The sequence below is a fragment of the Rhinoraja longicauda genome, chromosome 13 (genome assembly GCF_053455715.1).
Source record: "Rhinoraja longicauda isolate Sanriku21f chromosome 13, sRhiLon1.1, whole genome shotgun sequence".
In the NCBI taxonomy this organism is placed as follows: Eukaryota; Metazoa; Chordata; class Chondrichthyes; order Rajiformes; family Arhynchobatidae; genus Rhinoraja; species Rhinoraja longicauda.
The window spans coordinates 37,097,691-37,115,860 of NC_135965.1; the positions used below are offsets into that span (position 1 = coordinate 37,097,691).

An 18,170-nucleotide genomic window follows, 5' to 3' on the forward strand; every position below is an offset into this window, starting at 1 on the left:
CACTTTATTGTCACATGTACCTAGTAGGTACAGTGAAATTGTTTTTTCCAAACGGTTCGGTAACAATCACACTGTACATGAGGTACAATTATATTTAAGTACAAGAATGTAAGAATAGTAGATCGCACTGCTGTACATTTCTGGTGCCTTGTACCCTTCAAGTTGTGAGTTGTTTAAAAATGTTCGTCTTAACTTGGCCACAAAGGCCAGTTGTTCTGGCGGCGGCACTGGGTTGGAGTTGAAAGGATCAGCCTGGCCAGGCAATATGTTGATGTTCTCCACTGCTGTTCCACTACTCTATGCCACTGCTGGCCGCGTCCGATCCATTTGGAGCAGGGCCCGATCTAATGGAGCCCCAGGCTGCTGCAGGGCCTCCGGCGGACCACTCCGCCAACTCCTCCAACGGGACGTATCGACGTACGAACACACCATCCCTCGCCTCACGGCCACATCTCAGCCGCTGAGCTCCAGGGTGCCTCCTGCAGCCGACTGCGAAACCCCCAAAGGGCACAGGAGGTAAGTCCCCAGCCCACTCACCAGCACCATTGTTTTACTCTGCCTGCTGCCGCTGCCACCTTGGTGACAATATTCATAATCAGAAAAACTATGTGTGACTATGTGCAAGACTGGTTTATTGGTGAGTGTAGATGGCGTCAGTCAGAGCAAGATTCTACAGAGGACAAGGTACGGAGGCAGAAAATGCTGACCAAGATTCAGGGCCCTTTTACCTTTTTGAAGTCATTTATAGTTCCTGGCCTAGTTCATCCTTTCTCCCACAGTAACCAGTTGAATGCATATTTCAATCCAACAATCAATCATTCAATCCCATGGTTGCTTCATAGTGAATCAATGGCACTAAAGTGGAATAAGACTTCTCTCAGCCCACTCTCATGCAAATTGCTGATCTGCTGCCTGCCTCCTTCAGGTTTTTTTTAACGTTCTTTCCCAGACAATTACTTATTGCAAATTGTATTTGAATCTCTGCAACCAAACTTTATCTTGCCTGCTTCCATTTTACTAATCCAGTTCTATCGGGAGCATCTCCATCACTGGATTAGCTTCCTCTAGAATCTCAAAGATGTATTCTTGATCTTATTTATTGTCTATTGGCATGATCTTGTGTTGACATGCCTGTTGCTTCTGCATGTGTGTTCATGCTCAATTTCTACCTCCTCTGAATGACAACTCCTCGATTGCATCTGACGGACCACATGTCTGAAACGCAATGGCAAAATGAACCACAATTTCCCTCAGCTAAGCGTTAGGGGCCGATCTGGCAATCTGAATGGTAAACTAAATGAATGGCTTTGACACGTTTCAATTTTGACTTGGGGTTCAATTATGCTGCAGCAATGTGCATAATGTGCCGAAAACCCTCTTGTTCATAGTCCAGGGAAACCAGGGAGAAGGTAGGACCACTCAAGGATAAAGGAAGGAATTAGTGTTTGGAGTCTGTGAATGTAGGCGTGGTATAAGTATTTTGCATTTGCTTTCAACAAGGAGAAGGACATGGAGGACAGCGATATCAGTGTGGACAATCCTGATGTGCAAGGGCAGTTTAAGATTACGAAGGAGGAGGTGTTGACGAGGAATAAGGTGGATAAAAACCCAGGACCTGATGGGATCCATCGCAGGCAATTGAGTGAGGTAAGAGAGGAGATTGCGGGAACATTGATCTTTGCATCGTCTCCAGCCACAGGCAACAGCAACGCTATTCCTTTGATAAACAATTGATATCATGCTCTCTTCCAGGAGAATAATTCTGGGAATAACTACAGTTTTTGGGCCATGGAACAAGGGCAAAGTGAGCTTTCAACTCTGCAAAGGCAGGAAGAATATTCTGTGAATGATGAAGAGAGAACAACTGAGGCTCCAGGTTTGTTAGAATCACAGTGCAAGGGGCTTGCTTGATCTCGTGTGAATGTAATTATGGGGCTTTCAAAAACTCTTCTGATATGTTTATTTCATTCTCTCTTTTAGGTCAGTCAGAACAAGATTCTACAGAGGACAAGGTAAGGAAGCAGACCTGCGGGTCAAATCCCAAAGACATGCGGGTCTGGCGTTCCTATGTAAATTGATCTTAAACGGTCCGGAGTTAATATTAGTGTGGGATAACATGGAACTGGTGTAAATGGCTGATCAACGGTCAGCATGGATTCGGCGTGCCAAAGGGCCTGTTTCCGTGATGTATATTTTAATCCAACAAGCAAACAATCAATCCCATATTTGCCTCATAGTTAATTGCACTGAAGTGGATTAAGATTTCCATCAGCCCACTCTCATGTAAATTGCTGATCTGCTTCCAGCCTCCTTCAGCTTTTCTTTTTAATAATCTTTCCCTGTCAATAACTTATTGCAATATGAATTTAAACATGTGCAACCAAATTCTGCTTTGCCTGGTTCCATACTTTCAAATGCAACTGAACTGAGAGTATCTCCAGCATTGGATCAGTTTGTTCTCGTATGATCTCTATGATCTTGTATATTGACCATCGGTGTGATTGTGTGTTGACATGACTGTTATTTCTGCAAGTGAGCAAATGCACAATTTCCAACCCCTCTCCGATTGAAAACTCCTCAATTGCATCTGATACATCACATGTCTGACACACAATGGCAACTTGAGCTATGATTTTCCTTCAGCTAAAAAATGATTCCATGATCTGGCAATGTGAAAGATAAACTAAATTAATGGCCTTTGCACATTCTGCTCTCTTTCAGGAGACTCGTGCCTCAAGTAAATACTGCGATGAGGTGACGGAAGGAGAACTAAGTTCCACTTCACCTCTGCAAGGGCAGAGCGGAAATTCTGAGAATTGTGAAGGGGGAACATCTGAGGCAGTTCAAGGTTTGTTGGAATCACCAGGGATAATCATCCACACCAGAGCAAGAAACTTGACTGACCTCATGTGATTACAATTAAACAACTCTCTTCTTACACAGAAACATAGACAATAGGTGCAGGAGTAGGCCATTCCATTTGGCCCTTGGAACCAGCACCACCATTCAATATGATCATGGCTGATCATCCCAGATCAGAATCCCGTTCCTGCTTTCTCCAGTGAATAAAAAGTGCGGCATACCGAGTCTGCGCTGACAGGCAATCCCTATACACTAGCTTTTCCTACACAACAGGGACAATTTATAATCTTTACCGAAGCCAATTAACTACTAACCTGTATGTCTGGAGTGTAGGAGGAAACTAGAGCACCCAGAGAAAACCCACACGGTCACGGGGAGAATGTACCATCTCCATAGTACAGACAGCGCCCGTAGTCAGGATCGAACCCGGGTCTCTGGCGCTGTATGGCAGCAACACTACCGCTGTGCCACTGTGCTGTGCTGCCCCTGTACCCCTCTGTGCCTCTCTTCTGATGTGTTTTTTTTAATTCTCTCTATTAGATCAGTCGGAGCAAGTTTCCACAGAGGACATGGTAAGGAAGCAGCAAATGCTGAACATGGTCCAGTGCCCTTTTACCTTTTCTTTACAATCGCACATAGTCCCTGGTATAATTCATCCTTTCTCCCACAGTAAGCAGGTCAATGAAATCCACCTATGCCCAATTAATTCTATATGCTTTGTAGAAATACACCTTGGAAGTGATACTACAAGGAGATCATTGCAGATACAAAATGAAAAGAATGGCTTTGATGCATTTAAATTTCGGTTCAGTTAGCCCACAGCATGTAGATAACTAAGAAGGCAATACGGAGAGAAAAGATGAGGTACGAGGGTAAACTAGCCATTAATATAAAGGAGGATAGTAAAAGCTTTTTTAGGTATGTGAAGAGGAAAAAAATAGTCAAGGCAAATGTGGGTCCCTTGAAGACAGTAGCCGGGGAATTTATTATGGGGAACAAGGAAATGGCAGACGAGTTGAACCGGTACTTTGGATCTGTCTTCACTGAGGAGGATACAAACAATCTCCCAGATGTTCTAGTGGCCAGAGATCCTAGGGTGACAGAGGAACTGGAGGAAATCCACATTAGGCAGGAAAAAGTTTTGGGTAGACTAATGGGACTCAAGGCTGATAAATCCCCAGGGCCTGATGGTCTGCATCCCAGGGTGCTTAAGGAGGTGGCTCTAGAAATTGTGGACGCATTAGTGATTATTTTCCAATGTTCTATAGATTCCGGGTCAGTTCCTGTGGATTGGAGGGTAGCTAATGTTATCCCACTTTTCAAGAAAGGAGGGAGAGAGAAAACGGGAAATTATAGACCAGTTAGTCTGACATCAGTGGTGGGGAAGATGCTGGAGTCAATTATAAAAGACGAAATTGCGGAGCATTTGGATCGCAGTAACAGGATCGTTCCGAGTCAGCATGGATTTACGATCATTCAATCCCATGGTTGCTTCATAGTCAATCAATGGCACTAAAGTGGAATAAGACTTCTCTCAGCCCACTCTCATGCAAATTGCTGATCTGCTGCCTGCCTTCTTCAGGTTTTTTTTAACGTTCTTTCTCTGAATTTCTGAATCTCTGCAACCAAACTTTGCCTTGCCTGCTTCCATTTTACTAATCCAGTTCTATCGGGAGCATCTCCATCACTGGATTAGCTTCCTCTAGAATCTCAAAGATGTATTCTTGATCTTATTCATTGCCTATTGGCATGATCATGTGTTGACATGCCTGTTGCTTCTGCATGTGTGTTAATGCTCAATTTCTACCTCCTCTCTGAATGACAACTCCTCGATTGCATCTGACGGACCACATGTCTGAAACGCAATGGCAAAATGAACCACAATTTCCCTCAGCTAAGCGTTGGGGGCCGATCTGGCAATCTGAATGGTAAACTAAATGAATGGCTTTGACACGTTTCAATTTTGACATGGGGTTCAATTATGCTGCAGCAATGTGCATAATGTGCCGAAAACCCTCTTGTTCATAGTCCAGGGAAACCAGGGAGAAGGTAGGACCACTCAAGGATAAAGGAAGGAATTAGTGTTTGGAGTCTGTGGATGTAGTATTTTGCATTTGCTTTCACCAAGGAGAAGGACATGGAGGACAGCGATATCAGTGTGGACAATCCTGATGTGCAAGGGCAGTTTAAGATTACGAAGGAGGAGGTGTTGACGAGGAATAAGGTGGATAAAAACCCAGGACCTGATGGGATCCATCGCAGGCAATTGAGTGAGGTAAGAGAGGAGATTGCGGGAACATTGATCTTTGCATCGTCTCCAGCCACAGGCAACAGCAACGCTATTCCTTTGATAAACAATTGATATCATGCTCTCTTCCAGGAGAATAATTCTGGGAATAACTACAGTTTTGGGGCCATGGAACAAGGGCAAAGTGAGCTTTCAACTCTGCAAAGGCAGGAAGAATATTCTGTGAATGATGAAGAGAGAACAACTGAGGCTCCAGGTTTGTTAGAATCACAGTGCAAGGGGCTTGCTTGATCTCGTGTGAATGTAATTATGGGGCTTTCAAAAACTCTTCTGATATGTTTATTTCATTCTCTCTTTTAGGTCAGTCAGAACAAGATTCTACAGAGGACAAGGTAAGGAAGCAGACCTGCGGGTCAAATCCCAAAGACATGCGGGTCTGGCGTTCCTATGTAAATTGATCTTAAACGGTCCGGAGTTAATATTAGTGTGGGATAACATGGAACTGGTGTAAATGGCTGATCAACGGTCAGCATGGATTCGGCGTGCCAAAGGGCCTGTTTCCGTGATGTATATTTTAATCCAACAAGCAAACAAGCAAACAATCAATCCCATATTTGCCTCATAGTTAATTGCACTGAAGTGGATTAAGATTTCCATCAGCCCACTCTCATGTAAATTGCTGATCTGCTTCCAGCCTCCTTCAGCTTTTCTTTTTAATAATCTTTCCCTGTCAATAACTTATTGCAATATGAATTTAAACATGTGCAACCAAATTCTGCTTTGCCTGGTTCCATACTTTCAAATGCAACTGAACTGAGAGTATCTCCAGCATTGGATTGGTTTGTTCTCGTATGATCTCTATGATCTTGTATATTGACCATCGGTGTGATTGTGTGTTGACATGACTGTTATTTCTGCAAGTGAGCAAATGCACAATTTCCAACCCCTCTCCGATTGAAAACTCCTCAATTGCATCTGATACATCACATGTCTGACACACAATGGCAACTTGACCTACGATTTTCCTTCAGCTAAAAAATGATTCCATGATCTGGCAATGTGAAAGATAAACTAAATTAATGGCCTTTGCACATTCTGCTCTCTTTCAGGAGACTCGTGCCTCAAGTAAATACTGCGATGAGGTGACGGAAGGAGAACAAAGTTCCACTTCACCTTTGCAAGGGCAGAGCGGAAATTCTGAGAATTGTGAAGGGGGAACATCTGAGGCAGTTCAAGGTTTGTTGGAATCACCAGGGATAATCATCCACACCAGAGCAAGAAACTTGACTGACCTCATGTGATTACAATTAAACAACTCTCTTCTTACACAGAAACATAGACAATAGGTGCAGGAGTAGGCCATTCCATTTGGCCCTTGGAACCAGCACCACCATTCAATATGATCATGGCTGATCATCCCAGATCAGAATCCCGTTCCTGCTTTCTCCAGTGAATAAAAAGTGCGGCATACCGAGTCTGCGCTGACAGGCAATCCCCATACACTAGCTTTTCCTACACAACAGGGACAATTTATAATCTTTACCGAAGCCAATTAACTACTAACCTGTATGTCTGGAGTGTAGGAGGAAACTAGAGCACCCAGAGAAAACCCACACGGTCACGGGGAGAATGTACCATCTCCATAGTACAGACAGCGCCCGTAGTCAGGATCGAACCCGGGTCTCTGGCGCTGTATGGCAGCAACACTACCGCTGTGCCACTGTGCTGTGCTGCCCCTGTACCCCTCTGTGCCTCTCTTCTGATGTGTTTTTTTTAATTCTCTCTATTAGATCAGTCGGAGCAAGTTTCCACAGAGGACATGGTAAGGAAGCAGCAAATGCTGAACATGGTCCAGTGCCCTTTTACCTTTTCTTTACAATCGCACATAGTCCCTGGTATAATTCATCCTTTCTCCCACAGTAAGCAGGTCAATGAAATCCACCTATGCCCAATTAATTCTATATGCTTTGTAGAAATACACCTTGGAAGTGATACTACAAGGAGATCATTGCAGATACAAAATGAAAAGAATGGCTTTGATGCATTTAAATTTCGGTTCAGTTAGCCCACAGCATGTAGATAACTAAGAAGGCAATACGGAGCGAAAAGATGAGGTACGAGGGTAAACTAGCCATTAATATAAAGGAGGATAGTAAAAGCTTTTTTAGGTATGTGAAGAGGAAAAAAATAGTCAAGGCAAATGTGGGTCCCTTGAAGACAGTAGCCGGGGAATTTATTATGGGGAACAAGGAAATGGCAGACGAGTTGAACCGGTACTTTGGATCTGTCTTCACTGAGGAGGATACAAACAATCTCCCAGATGTTCTAGTGGCCAGAGATCCTAGGGTGACAGAGGAACTGGAGGAAATCCACATTAGGCAGGAAAAAGTTTTGGGTAGACTAATGGGACTCAAGGCTGATAAATCCCCAGGGCCTGATGGTCTGCATCCCAGGGTGCTTAAGGAGGTGGCTCTAGAAATTGTGGACGCATTAGTGATTATTTTCCAATGTTCTATAGATTCCGGGTCAGTTCCTGTGGATTGGAGGGTAGCTAATGTTATCCCACTTTTCAAGAAAGGAGGGAGAGAGAAAACGGGAAATTATAGACCAGTTAGTCTGACATCAGTGGTGGGGAAGATGCTGGAGTCAATTATAAAAGACGAAATTGCGGAGCATTTGGATCGCAGTAACAGGATCGTTCCGAGTCAGCATGGATTTACGATCATTCAATCCCATGGTTGCTTCATAGTCAATCAATGGCACTAAAGTGGAATAAGACTTCTCTCAGCCCACTCTCATGCAAATTGCTGATCTGCTGCCTGCCTTCTTCCGGGTTTTTTTAACGTTCTTTCTCTGAATTTCTGAATCTCTGCAACCAAACTTTGCCTTGCCTGCTTCCATTTTACTAATCCAGTTCTATCGGGAGCATCTCCATCACTGGATTAGCTTCCTCTAGAATCTCAAAGATGTATTCTTGATCTTATTCATTGCCTATTGGCATGATCATGTGTTGACATGCCTGTTGCTTCTGCATGTGTGTTAATGCTCAATTTCTACCTCCTCTCTGAATGACAACTCCTCGATTGCATCTGACGGACCACATGTCTGAAACGCAATGGCAAAATGAACCACAATTTCCCTCAGCTAAGCGTTGGGGGCCGATCTGGCAATCTGAATGGTAAACTAAATGAATGGCTTTGACACGTTTCAATTTTGACATGGGGTTCAATTATGCTGCAGCAATGTGCATAATGTGCCGAAAACCCTCTTGTTCATAGTCCAGGGAAACCAGGGAGAAGGTAGGACCACTCAAGGATAAAGGAAGGAATTAGTGTTTGGAGTCTGTGGATGTAGTATTTTGCATTTGCTTTCACCAAGGAGAAGGACATGGAGGACAGCGATATCAGTGTGGACAATCCTGATGTGCAAGGGCAGTTTAAGATTACGAAGGAGGAGGTGTTGACGAGGAATAAGGTGGATAAAAACCCAGGACCTGATGGGATCCATCGCAGGCAATTGAGTGAGGTAAGAGAGGAGATTGCGGGAACATTGATCTTTGCATCGTCTCCAGCCACAGGCAACAGCAACGCTATTCCTTTGATAAACAATTGATATCATGCTCTCTTCCAGGAGAATAATTCTGGGAATAACTACAGTTTTGGGGCCATGGAACAAGGGCAAAGTGAGCTTTCAACTCTGCAAAGGCAGGAAGAATATTCTGTGAATGATGAAGAGAGAACAACTGAGGCTCCAGGTTTGTTAGAATCACAGTGCAAGGGGCTTGCTTGATCTCGTGTGAATGTAATTATGGGGCTTTCAAAAACTCTTCTGATATGTTTATTTCATTCTCTCTTTTAGGTCAGTCAGAACAAGATTCTACAGAGGACAAGGTAAGGAAGCAGACCTGCGGGTCAAATCCCAAAGACATGCGGGTCTGGCGTTCCTATGTAAATTGATCTTAAACGGTCCGGAGTTAATATTAGTGTGGGATAACATGGAACTGGTGTAAATGGCTGATCAACGGTCAGCATGGATTCGGCGTGCCAAAGGGCCTGTTTCCGTGATGTATATTTTAATCCAACAAGCAAACAATCAATCCCATATTTGCCTCATAGTTAATTGCACTGAAGTGGATTAAGATTTCCATCAGCCCACTCTCATGTAAATTGCTGATCTGCTTCCAGCCTCCTTCAGCTTTTCTTTTTAATAATCTTTCCCTGTCAATAACTTATTGCAATATGAATTTAAACATGTGCAACCAAATTCTGCTTTGCCTGGTTCCATACTTTCAAATGCAACTGAACTGAGAGTATCTCCAGCATTGGATCGGTTTGTTCTCGTATGATCTCTATGATCTTGTATATTGACCATCGGTGTGATTGTGTGTTGACATGACTGTTATTTCTGCAAGTGAGCAAATGCACAATTTCCAACCCCTCTCCGATTGAAAACTCCTCAATTGCATCTGATACATCACATGTCTGACACACAATGGCAACTTGACCTACGATTTTCCTTCAGCTAAAAAATGATTCCATGATCTGGCAATGTGAAAGATAAACTAAATTAATGGCCTTTGCACATTCTGCTCTCTTTCAGGAGACTCGTGCCTCAAGTAAATACTGCGATGAGGTGACGGAAGGAGAACAAAGTTCCACTTCACCTCTGCAAGGGCAGAGCGGAAATTCTGAGAATTGTGAAGGGGGAACATCTGAGGCAGTTCAAGGTTTGTTGGAATCATCAGGGATAATTATCCACACCAGAGCAAGAAACTTGACTGACCTCATGTGATTACAATTAAACAACTCTCTTCTTACACAGAAACATAGACAATAGGTGCAGGAGTAGGCCATTCCATTTGGCCCTTGGAACCAGCACCACCATTCAATATGATCATGGCTGATCATCCCAGATCAGAATCCCGTTCCTGCTTTCTCCAGTGAATAAAAAGTGCGGCATACCGAGTCTGCGCTGACAGGCAATCCCCATACACTAGCTTTTCCAACACAACAGGGACAATTTATAATCTTTACCGAAGCCAATTAACTACTAACCTGTATGTCTGGAGTGTAGGAGGAAACTAGAGCACCCAGAGAAAACCCACACGGTCACGGGGAGAATGTACCATCTCCATAGTACAGACAGCGCCCGTAGTCAGGATCGAACCCGGGTCTCTGGCGCTGCACGGCAGCAACACTACCGCTGTGCCACTGTACTGTGCTGCCCCTGTACCCCTCTGTGCCTCTCTTCTTATGTGTTTTTTTTATTCTCTCCATTAGATCAGTCGGAGCAAGTTTCCACAGAGGACATGGTAAGGAAGCAGCAAATGCTGAACATGGTCCACTGCCCTTTTACCTTTTCTTTACAATCGCACATAGTCCCTGGTATAATTCATCCTTTCTCCCACAGTAACCAGGTCAATGAAATCCACCTATGCCCAATTAATTCTATAACCTTTGTAGAAATACACCTTGGAGGTGATACTACAAGGAGATCATTGCAGATACAAAATGAAAAGAATGGCTTTGATGCATTTACATTTCGGTTCGGTTAGCCCACAGCATGTAGCTCACCCCTTGACACCACAAAGTCTTCCTGTCATGATTTCAATTTCAACAATGAAGGCAACAGAAAAGGTTTTGAGGCATTAAGGTGACGTTCAAAATTCTAAAAGCACAGCTGAATGGCGTGCGATTGGTGAAGTTACTTCCCTTCATTAGAAGTTAGCGTACACAACTATTGAGCTTCTTCTTGTGTTTGAGGCAGCAGAAGTTATGAAGCTGCTTCTGCTTCTGCTGTCTCTGTTTGTTGTCGTTCGCCTGACTGAGGTCAGTTGACAGGGCTCACCACGGGGAGGTCGACAACATGAGCCCCTATATATTGAGCTTCAATGCGTCTTTTACATCATCGCACTCTAGTAATGACTATTTTGGGGTTAATCAACTGTCAGGCAGTTTCTTCCCAACTGTTATCTGAACCATCCTATCACCATTTAGAGAGTTGTCCTTGAGCTACCATCTACCTCATTGGAGATCCTCGGACTATCTTTAATCGAACTTTATCTTACACTTAATGTTCCTTTTACCTTGTATCTGTACACTGTGGAAAGCTTGATTGGCTTCATGTCACTGTGTTTTCACTGACTGGATAGCACGCAAGCTTTTCACTGTAACTAGGTACATGTGACAATAAACTAAACTAAACTCAACACATTGCATAAATGTACATAAATTATGTTTCCTGCAAGAATGGGGAAACTGAGCCTTCAGTTCACTAACACATTATTGGTGCAAACTATGTGGCTTTGTAGTGGGCTGACTTTCTAATGGGGATGCTTCACTTAAGAAGTGAAACATTCCTCTCTGTGGCTTCGATCAGGTATAAAAAGAATATTTAACCATTATTTTGAACTGCAATATATAACTTAACACTCATAGCTGCCTTAATCAATACAAGTCTAAAATTTATCCTTTATACCTCACACAACTTCTACATCAAAATCCAACCTGACTGGATTAGTCAATGGAACTCATGAAATGTCATGCTTAGAAAGAAAAGTTTACAGATAACGACTGAGTAGAATCTTTCTCACCAATTTCCTCAGATTCCCCCCAGACAATAGCACTAAAGATGAGGGGGCAATAAATGAACGGACCAACGATGTTGTATCGACCAAACGTAATGGGGAGCGTTCATATGAGGAACATATAAAAATAAATATAAAAGGAAGAACGTATAAAAGAGCCAATGACGTTTCACTGCCAGATTGACATTCTGCAATATAATTTATTCTTTCTCACTCACACTCAAAAGCATGTACATCTTTGGAGTGTGGATGGAAACTGAACAGCTTGGAGAAAACCCATGCGGTCACGGGAGAAAGTACAAACTCTGTACAGACAGCACCCGTAGTCAGGACCGAACCCGGGTCTCTGGTGCTGTAAGCACTGTAGAGTAGCAACTCTACCACAGTGCCGCCCATCCCAGCACTTCCACCTTCCCAGGTTTATAAGATCTTTTAGGTTGGTACCACACTTTTACGCAGGGTGGAAATGTCAAAGAATAAAGGGGGAATTTTAAAGGAGACTAGCGAAGAGGGCCCCTTTGGCCCATTCCCACACCCCCCATTCTCTCCTCCCCCAACCCCAATCTTACTCTCCCCACACCCCCCCTTCCCCCACGACCTCCCCTTTTCCCAGTACCCCTATTTCCCCCACCACCAATCCCCCTCCGGACGACCCCTGTTGTCCCCCTCCCCAGTCCCCATTCTCAGACCCCGCCACCATTCTCTCTCCCCCAGACACACTCTTACTCTCCCCCAACCCCCGGGGGGGGGGGGGGGGGGAGCGCATCAGTGAAAGGTCCGGGGGAGCGGGGGTGCGCATCAGTGAAAGTTCCGGGGGGGGGGATAGCGGGGAGATGGTCTCCCGGGTGTGGGAGAGAGGAGAGAAGCAAGGGGAGAGAGGAGAGGTGAGCCCATACGCACAGACGCACCACGCTGAAAGCCTTCAATAAATCAGTAGGAGGGGGGTTGCACGAGCTCTTATCACATGGGCATTTTGACGTCACACGCTGAAGGCCATGGAAAAAACGGCTGGAATTTTTAAAATATACTAAAACCTCCGTAACTTAAAAAATACACGACCGAATCAAATAAAAAAATCATTTTCCAGCAGCGTTCAGCGTGGTGATTAAGGCGGTGCAAAAATTGTGGTGCTATGGTTCACCGTTTTTGCAAAATCAACCGAAATAACTGAGAGAAAAAAAGTCTTGACTTTTAAACCTGTGTAACTTAAAAAATACACGACCGAATTAAATAAAAACATCATTTTCGGCAAGCGTCCAGCGGTGTGATTTGACGGTGCAAAAATTGTGGCGCTACGATTTACCGTTTTGCCGTAATCAGCCGAAATCAGTGAAATTGAGGAGATGCCGCGCATGCGTACTGAGCACAGCGCCCGCCTGAAAACCTTCAATAAATCAGGGGGGGCAGCGCTTTAAAACCTCTGTAACTTAAAAAATATGCGAACGAATTAAATAAAAAAATCATTTTCCAGCAGCGGTCCGTGCGGCGATTAAGGCGGTGCAAAAATCGTGGCGCTACGGTTTAACGTTTTGCCGTAATCAGCCGAAATCACAGATATATATATACATATACAAGATCTGACTTTTAGTATAATAGATGTGCAGGGCAGTTTTTTTACACAAAAGTTGGTGGGTGCCTGGAACATGCTGCCGGGGGTGCTGGTGGAGGCAATCTGATGGAAGCTTTTAAGAGGCATTTAGATAGCAGAATATGGATTGTGTGCAGGCGGATGAGCTTATTTTATCTTGACATCATGTTTGGCACAGATGTTTTATAAATTCACAAGTTGACAAGTTATAGGAGTAGAATTAGGCCATTCGGCCCATCGTGGCTACTCCGTCATTCAATCATGGGTGATCTCTGCCTCCTAATCCCATTTTCCTGCCTTCTCCCCATCACCCATGACACCTGTTCTAATCAAGAGTTTCTCAATCTCTGCCTTAAAAATATCCACTGACTTGTCCTCCACAGCTCTCTGTGGCAATGAGTTCCACAGATTAACTACCCTGACTAAAGAAGTTCCTCCTCGCCCCCTTTCTAAAAGTGCGCCCTTTAATTCTGAGGCTATGACCTCTGGTGCTGGACTCTCCCACGAGTGGACACATCCCTTCTACATCCACTCTATCTATGCCTTTCATTGTTCTGTAAGTATCAATGAGGTCCCCCCTCAACCTTCTAGACTATTGATAAGAAATGTATATAGTATGAAAAAAATAATGCTGTCTCATTTCTCTACTTTAGGAGAAAAAGTATGAACTATTTGCAATATGGCACCACCTTGGAAGTTATGGAGGCGGCCGCTATTATGCTGAAATAAAATCGGGCTCTGGTGACTGGTACACCTTTGATGATAGAGTTGTTAAAAAGGTGAAAATTATTCATGGAATGATAAATTGTCCAAAGCACTAATGGAAAGTCCGTTTCTCAATTGCAGGAAAGGACAGCATAGAATCCAGAGCCAGACCATTTTCTTAGTTTCTGTCTGTAATAAAATTAAATTCCTTCAAAAAGGATCAAAGTAACAGCTGAGTATGAATAAGTGATTCAGTGCAGTAAGTGGATCAGGTGAAGTGGAATATTTGTGGTGGTTTTAACTACCACTGGTCCATTTTAAAGCTGATCCCCCCCCCCCCCCCCCCACACAGACACATTTTTCAGGTACAAGTTACAGCCAAGAGGCAAGAGTGTTTAATAGTCATATTAACAACCATGGAACAATGAAATTCTTACATTCAGCACTACAACAGCCCTGTAACACAATACAGATCGATAATATATAATAAATACAAAATATCAATCACTAACAATAACTCCAGTAATAGTGCACAAAAAAAGACGCAAGTGCTTAGAGCAACCCAAGACAGTTCATAGTTCGACACAAAATGCTGGAGTAACTCAGCGGGTCAGGCAACATCTCTGGAGAAATTGGATAGGTGACATTTTGGGTCGGGACCTTCTGTCACCTGAAGAACCTTCTTCAGACTTTCTTTAGTCCTGACCCGAAACGTCACCTATTCACAAAATGTTCCTGAGTCTGATTGTGCTCCAGCCTTGTCTTTAGCATTCCTATTGCGGACTGCAAGAAGATGTAAGTGCAGACTTCCCCATGTGCTTGCTGTAATTTTCATTTGTACAGAATATATAAATAAACTTACCCTGAGCTAAGATGGGTCACTAACTACTGCACTGAATTTGTTAACAATTATTTTTTAGTATTGTTCACAATAATTATGTTTTTGGTTTCTGAACTGCTTCACATAACATCTTCCTGCCAGCTAATGACATTTTTATGTTCTCCTTTTCACGTCATCAATAAATATTCATCATCATGTTTCGTAAAGATCGGAAAAAATATCACTCTAAGGTAAAGAGTAAATTTAACATATAATCCTTTTTATATGAAAATGTTTGAGTTAAAATGCATTGGTACAAATTATTTTTGCAAGGTACTAGTAAGAAATCACCCAATGAACTTGTAGCCTTGTCCGTTAGATAGATTCATAATGTAATCAAAGATCGACACAAAGTGCTGGAGTAACTCAGCGGGTCAGGCAGCATCTCTGGAGAAAAGGAATAGGTGACGTTTCGGGTTGAGACCCTTCTTCAGACTGAGAGTCGGGCGAGAGGGAAACCAGAGGTATGAAAAGGTACAGAACAAAATAAGGGCCAGCACCGATGACCAAGGACAGGTGGAGCCAACCACATGATCCATTGTTGGTTGTGGCAGAGGTGATAATGAAGTGATATGAACAGTGAAACTACCAGGGCGACTAGGGTGGGGGAGGGATGGAGCGAGAGGGAATGGAAGGGGTTAGTTGAAATGAGAGAAATCACTAGACGGCTGGGTTGTAAGCTGCCCAAGTGAAATATGAGGTGTTGTTACTCTGAAAATGTAATCAGTTGCTTTGTGTTGGAGAAATTGCAAAATCCTTAAATTCACTTGCAAACCAAATAGAAGGGCAGAGAAGAGGGTAATTAACAGACCTGATAGGAACATTGTGCATGTTGATACATATTGGGATAGGCCATGACACATATTCTGCTCTTTTTAAAAAACTTAATTGTTTGATATTTTCTAGTTCCACAACTGCCGACATGGTCATGTACCGACTGATAGACACAAACAAGGAAGCAGGTATGATGATCTGTGGAATTCAACAGTAATTTCTTTATTTCAGCAAATCATTGACATATATACCCAATGCAATGGATTTATTAGGCTATGATAATTACAAATATCTTATTGCTGGATGCTTAAAATAGACTTTTGAGGCACAGCTGATTACCTTGTGCATATCATCAACCTTTGAACACTCTTTGAGCACTTATTTTGTAAAATTCTCCGAGGGCTTCCATAATAAGAGAGTCCAGTGTTTATCTTACTGGACACACTGCAGAGCTCAACAGGAGAAAGAAGATGTATGTTCATGGGCACCACGCTAATAGTTTCAGTAAACAGGAGGAGTAGATGGACCCATGCAGATTAGCACTAGTTTCAGCAGGTGAGATGGATGGGGAATAAAGTGGACTGCTTCCTTTCTGAATGCACAAGTCATTTTTGGATCTTCTTCACAAGAACAGAAAGTGCAGGAGGTAAGTACTTGTACTATAACAACATTCAAAAGGCATTTGGACAAGTACATGGATAGGAAAGGATTAGAGGGATATATTTAATCCGCCGTCATGGTCTCAACTTCCACTGCTTCGCCGATGATATCCAGCTCCTCATCTCCACCAAGTCAATCTCCCCCACCACACACTCCACACTGACAAACTGCATCACTGAAATAAAATCTTGGCTTCAATCAAACTTCCTCAAACTCAATTGCAACAAATCTGAAATCATCATCATTGGTCCAAAAACGCTCACCAAATCCACCCAAAACTTCATCCTCAACATTGATGGTCTCCCAGGATCCACCTCACCTCACCTCACATCCGGAATCTTGGAATCATCCTTGATCAAACCCTCTCCTTCGACAAACACATCAAACACATCACAAAGACAGCCTTCTTCCACCTCAAAAACATTGCCCGTCTCCGTCCATCCCTCTCCTCCACAGCTGCAGAAACCCTCATCCACGCCTTCATCACTTCCCGTCTGGACTACTGCAACAGCCTCCTCTATGGCGCACCCTCAAAAATCATCAACAAACTTCAATACATTCAAAACTCCGCTGCCCGTCTACTCACACACACCTCGATCCGTGACCATATCACCCCCGTCCTTTATAAACTCCACTGGCTCCCCATCCCCCAGAGAATCCAGTACAAAATCCTCCTCATAACCTACAAAGCCCTCCATAACCTGGCCCCATCCTACCTGACCGACCTCCTCCACAGGCACACTCCCACCTGCACCCTCCGCTCTGCCGCTGCCAATCTCCGATCCCCCCACATCCGGACCAAACTCAGATCCTGGGGGGACAGGGCTTTCTCCATCGCTGCTCCCACCCTATGGAACTCACTACCCCAAACCGTTAGAGACTCCTCCACACTCACCACATTCAAAACATCGCTGAAGTCTCACCTGTTCAGTACTGCCTTCAACCACTGAAAGTCACCTCACCTTCTGTCTCCTTTCTCTGTTCATTTATTTATTTACTTATTTATCTATTTATTCATTTCCCTATGTTCTCAAAATCTCTGTAAAGCGTCTTTGAGTATATGAAAAGCGCTATATAAATAAAATGCATTATTATTATTATTATTAAATGCGGGCAGGTGGGATTAGTGTGGATGGGGCATCTTGGTCGGCAGGTGCAAGTTGGGCTGAAGCATTCATTTCAAGACGACTAGAAATTAAAACTAAGGATGTAATGCTGAGACTTTACATCCTTAAATGTGGTCAGCCATCATTTGGAATATTGTGAGCTCATTCCATTGGAAGCAAGGTACTAGCATAGATAGAACATTAGCTGACTGGTATAAGACAAAGAGTGGGAATAAAGGGGGCCTCCTCTGCTTGGCTGCCTGTGACTAGTGGTGTTGCACAGGGATCAGTGTTGGGTCTGCTACTTTTCATATATGTTAATATAATGATGATGGAATCTGATGGTTTTGTGGCCATGTTTGCGGATGATACGAAGATAGGTGGAGGGGCAGGTAGTGTAAAGAAAGCAGGGAGGCTGCAGAAGGACTTGAACAGGTTGGCAGAATTCCCAGAAGGATAATTTGCAGGTTGTGTCTGTAAGGAAAACAAATGCAATGATCAAGGACTAGAATATAATAACAAGGATACAATGCTGAGGTTTTTTAAGGCATCGGTCAGACCACATTTGGAATATTGTGAGTAGTTTTGTGCCCCATTTTTAAGGAGAGATGCGCTGGTGATAGAGAGGGTCCAGAGGAGATTTATGAGAATGATCCTGGGGATGATTGGGTTAATGTATGAGACACGTTTGATGGTTCCAGGACTGCGCTCGCTGGAGTTTAGAAGGGGGATCTATTGAAGCCTACCGAATAATGAAAGGC

The 18,170-nt window shown here is 43.5% G+C and overlaps 1 protein-coding gene across 3 annotated transcripts in view; it reads left to right on the forward strand.

Moving 5' to 3' along the window:
• LOC144599649 (uncharacterized) overlaps positions 1–18,170 on the forward strand; it is a 34,108-nt gene that overhangs the window by 14,613 nt on the left and 1,325 nt on the right. Inside the window, exons 10-27 of one of the 3 annotated variants that reach the window (XM_078410807.1) lie at positions 1,501–1,647; positions 1,753–1,876; positions 1,981–2,012; positions 2,722–2,848; positions 3,403–3,434; positions 4,991–5,137; positions 5,243–5,366; positions 5,471–5,502; positions 6,220–6,346; positions 6,901–6,932; positions 8,489–8,635; positions 8,741–8,864; positions 8,969–9,000; positions 9,710–9,836; positions 10,390–10,421; positions 13,938–14,063; positions 15,038–15,060; positions 15,776–15,831. In XM_078410807.1, coding sequence (XP_078266933.1) covers positions 1,501–1,647; positions 1,753–1,876; positions 1,981–2,012; positions 2,722–2,848; positions 3,403–3,434; positions 4,991–5,137; positions 5,243–5,366; positions 5,471–5,502; positions 6,220–6,346; positions 6,901–6,932; positions 8,489–8,635; positions 8,741–8,864; positions 8,969–9,000; positions 9,710–9,836; positions 10,390–10,421; positions 13,938–14,063; positions 15,038–15,060; positions 15,776–15,831 — 1,591 coding nt within the window. The remainder of the gene's footprint in view (positions 1–1,500; positions 1,648–1,752; positions 1,877–1,980; positions 2,013–2,721; positions 2,849–3,402; positions 3,435–4,990; positions 5,138–5,242; positions 5,367–5,470; positions 5,503–6,219; positions 6,347–6,900; positions 6,933–8,488; positions 8,636–8,740; positions 8,865–8,968; positions 9,001–9,709; positions 9,837–10,389; positions 10,422–13,937; positions 14,064–15,037; positions 15,061–15,775; positions 15,832–18,170) is intronic. The other 2 variants (XM_078410809.1, XM_078410808.1) reach the window with 2 other exon arrangements.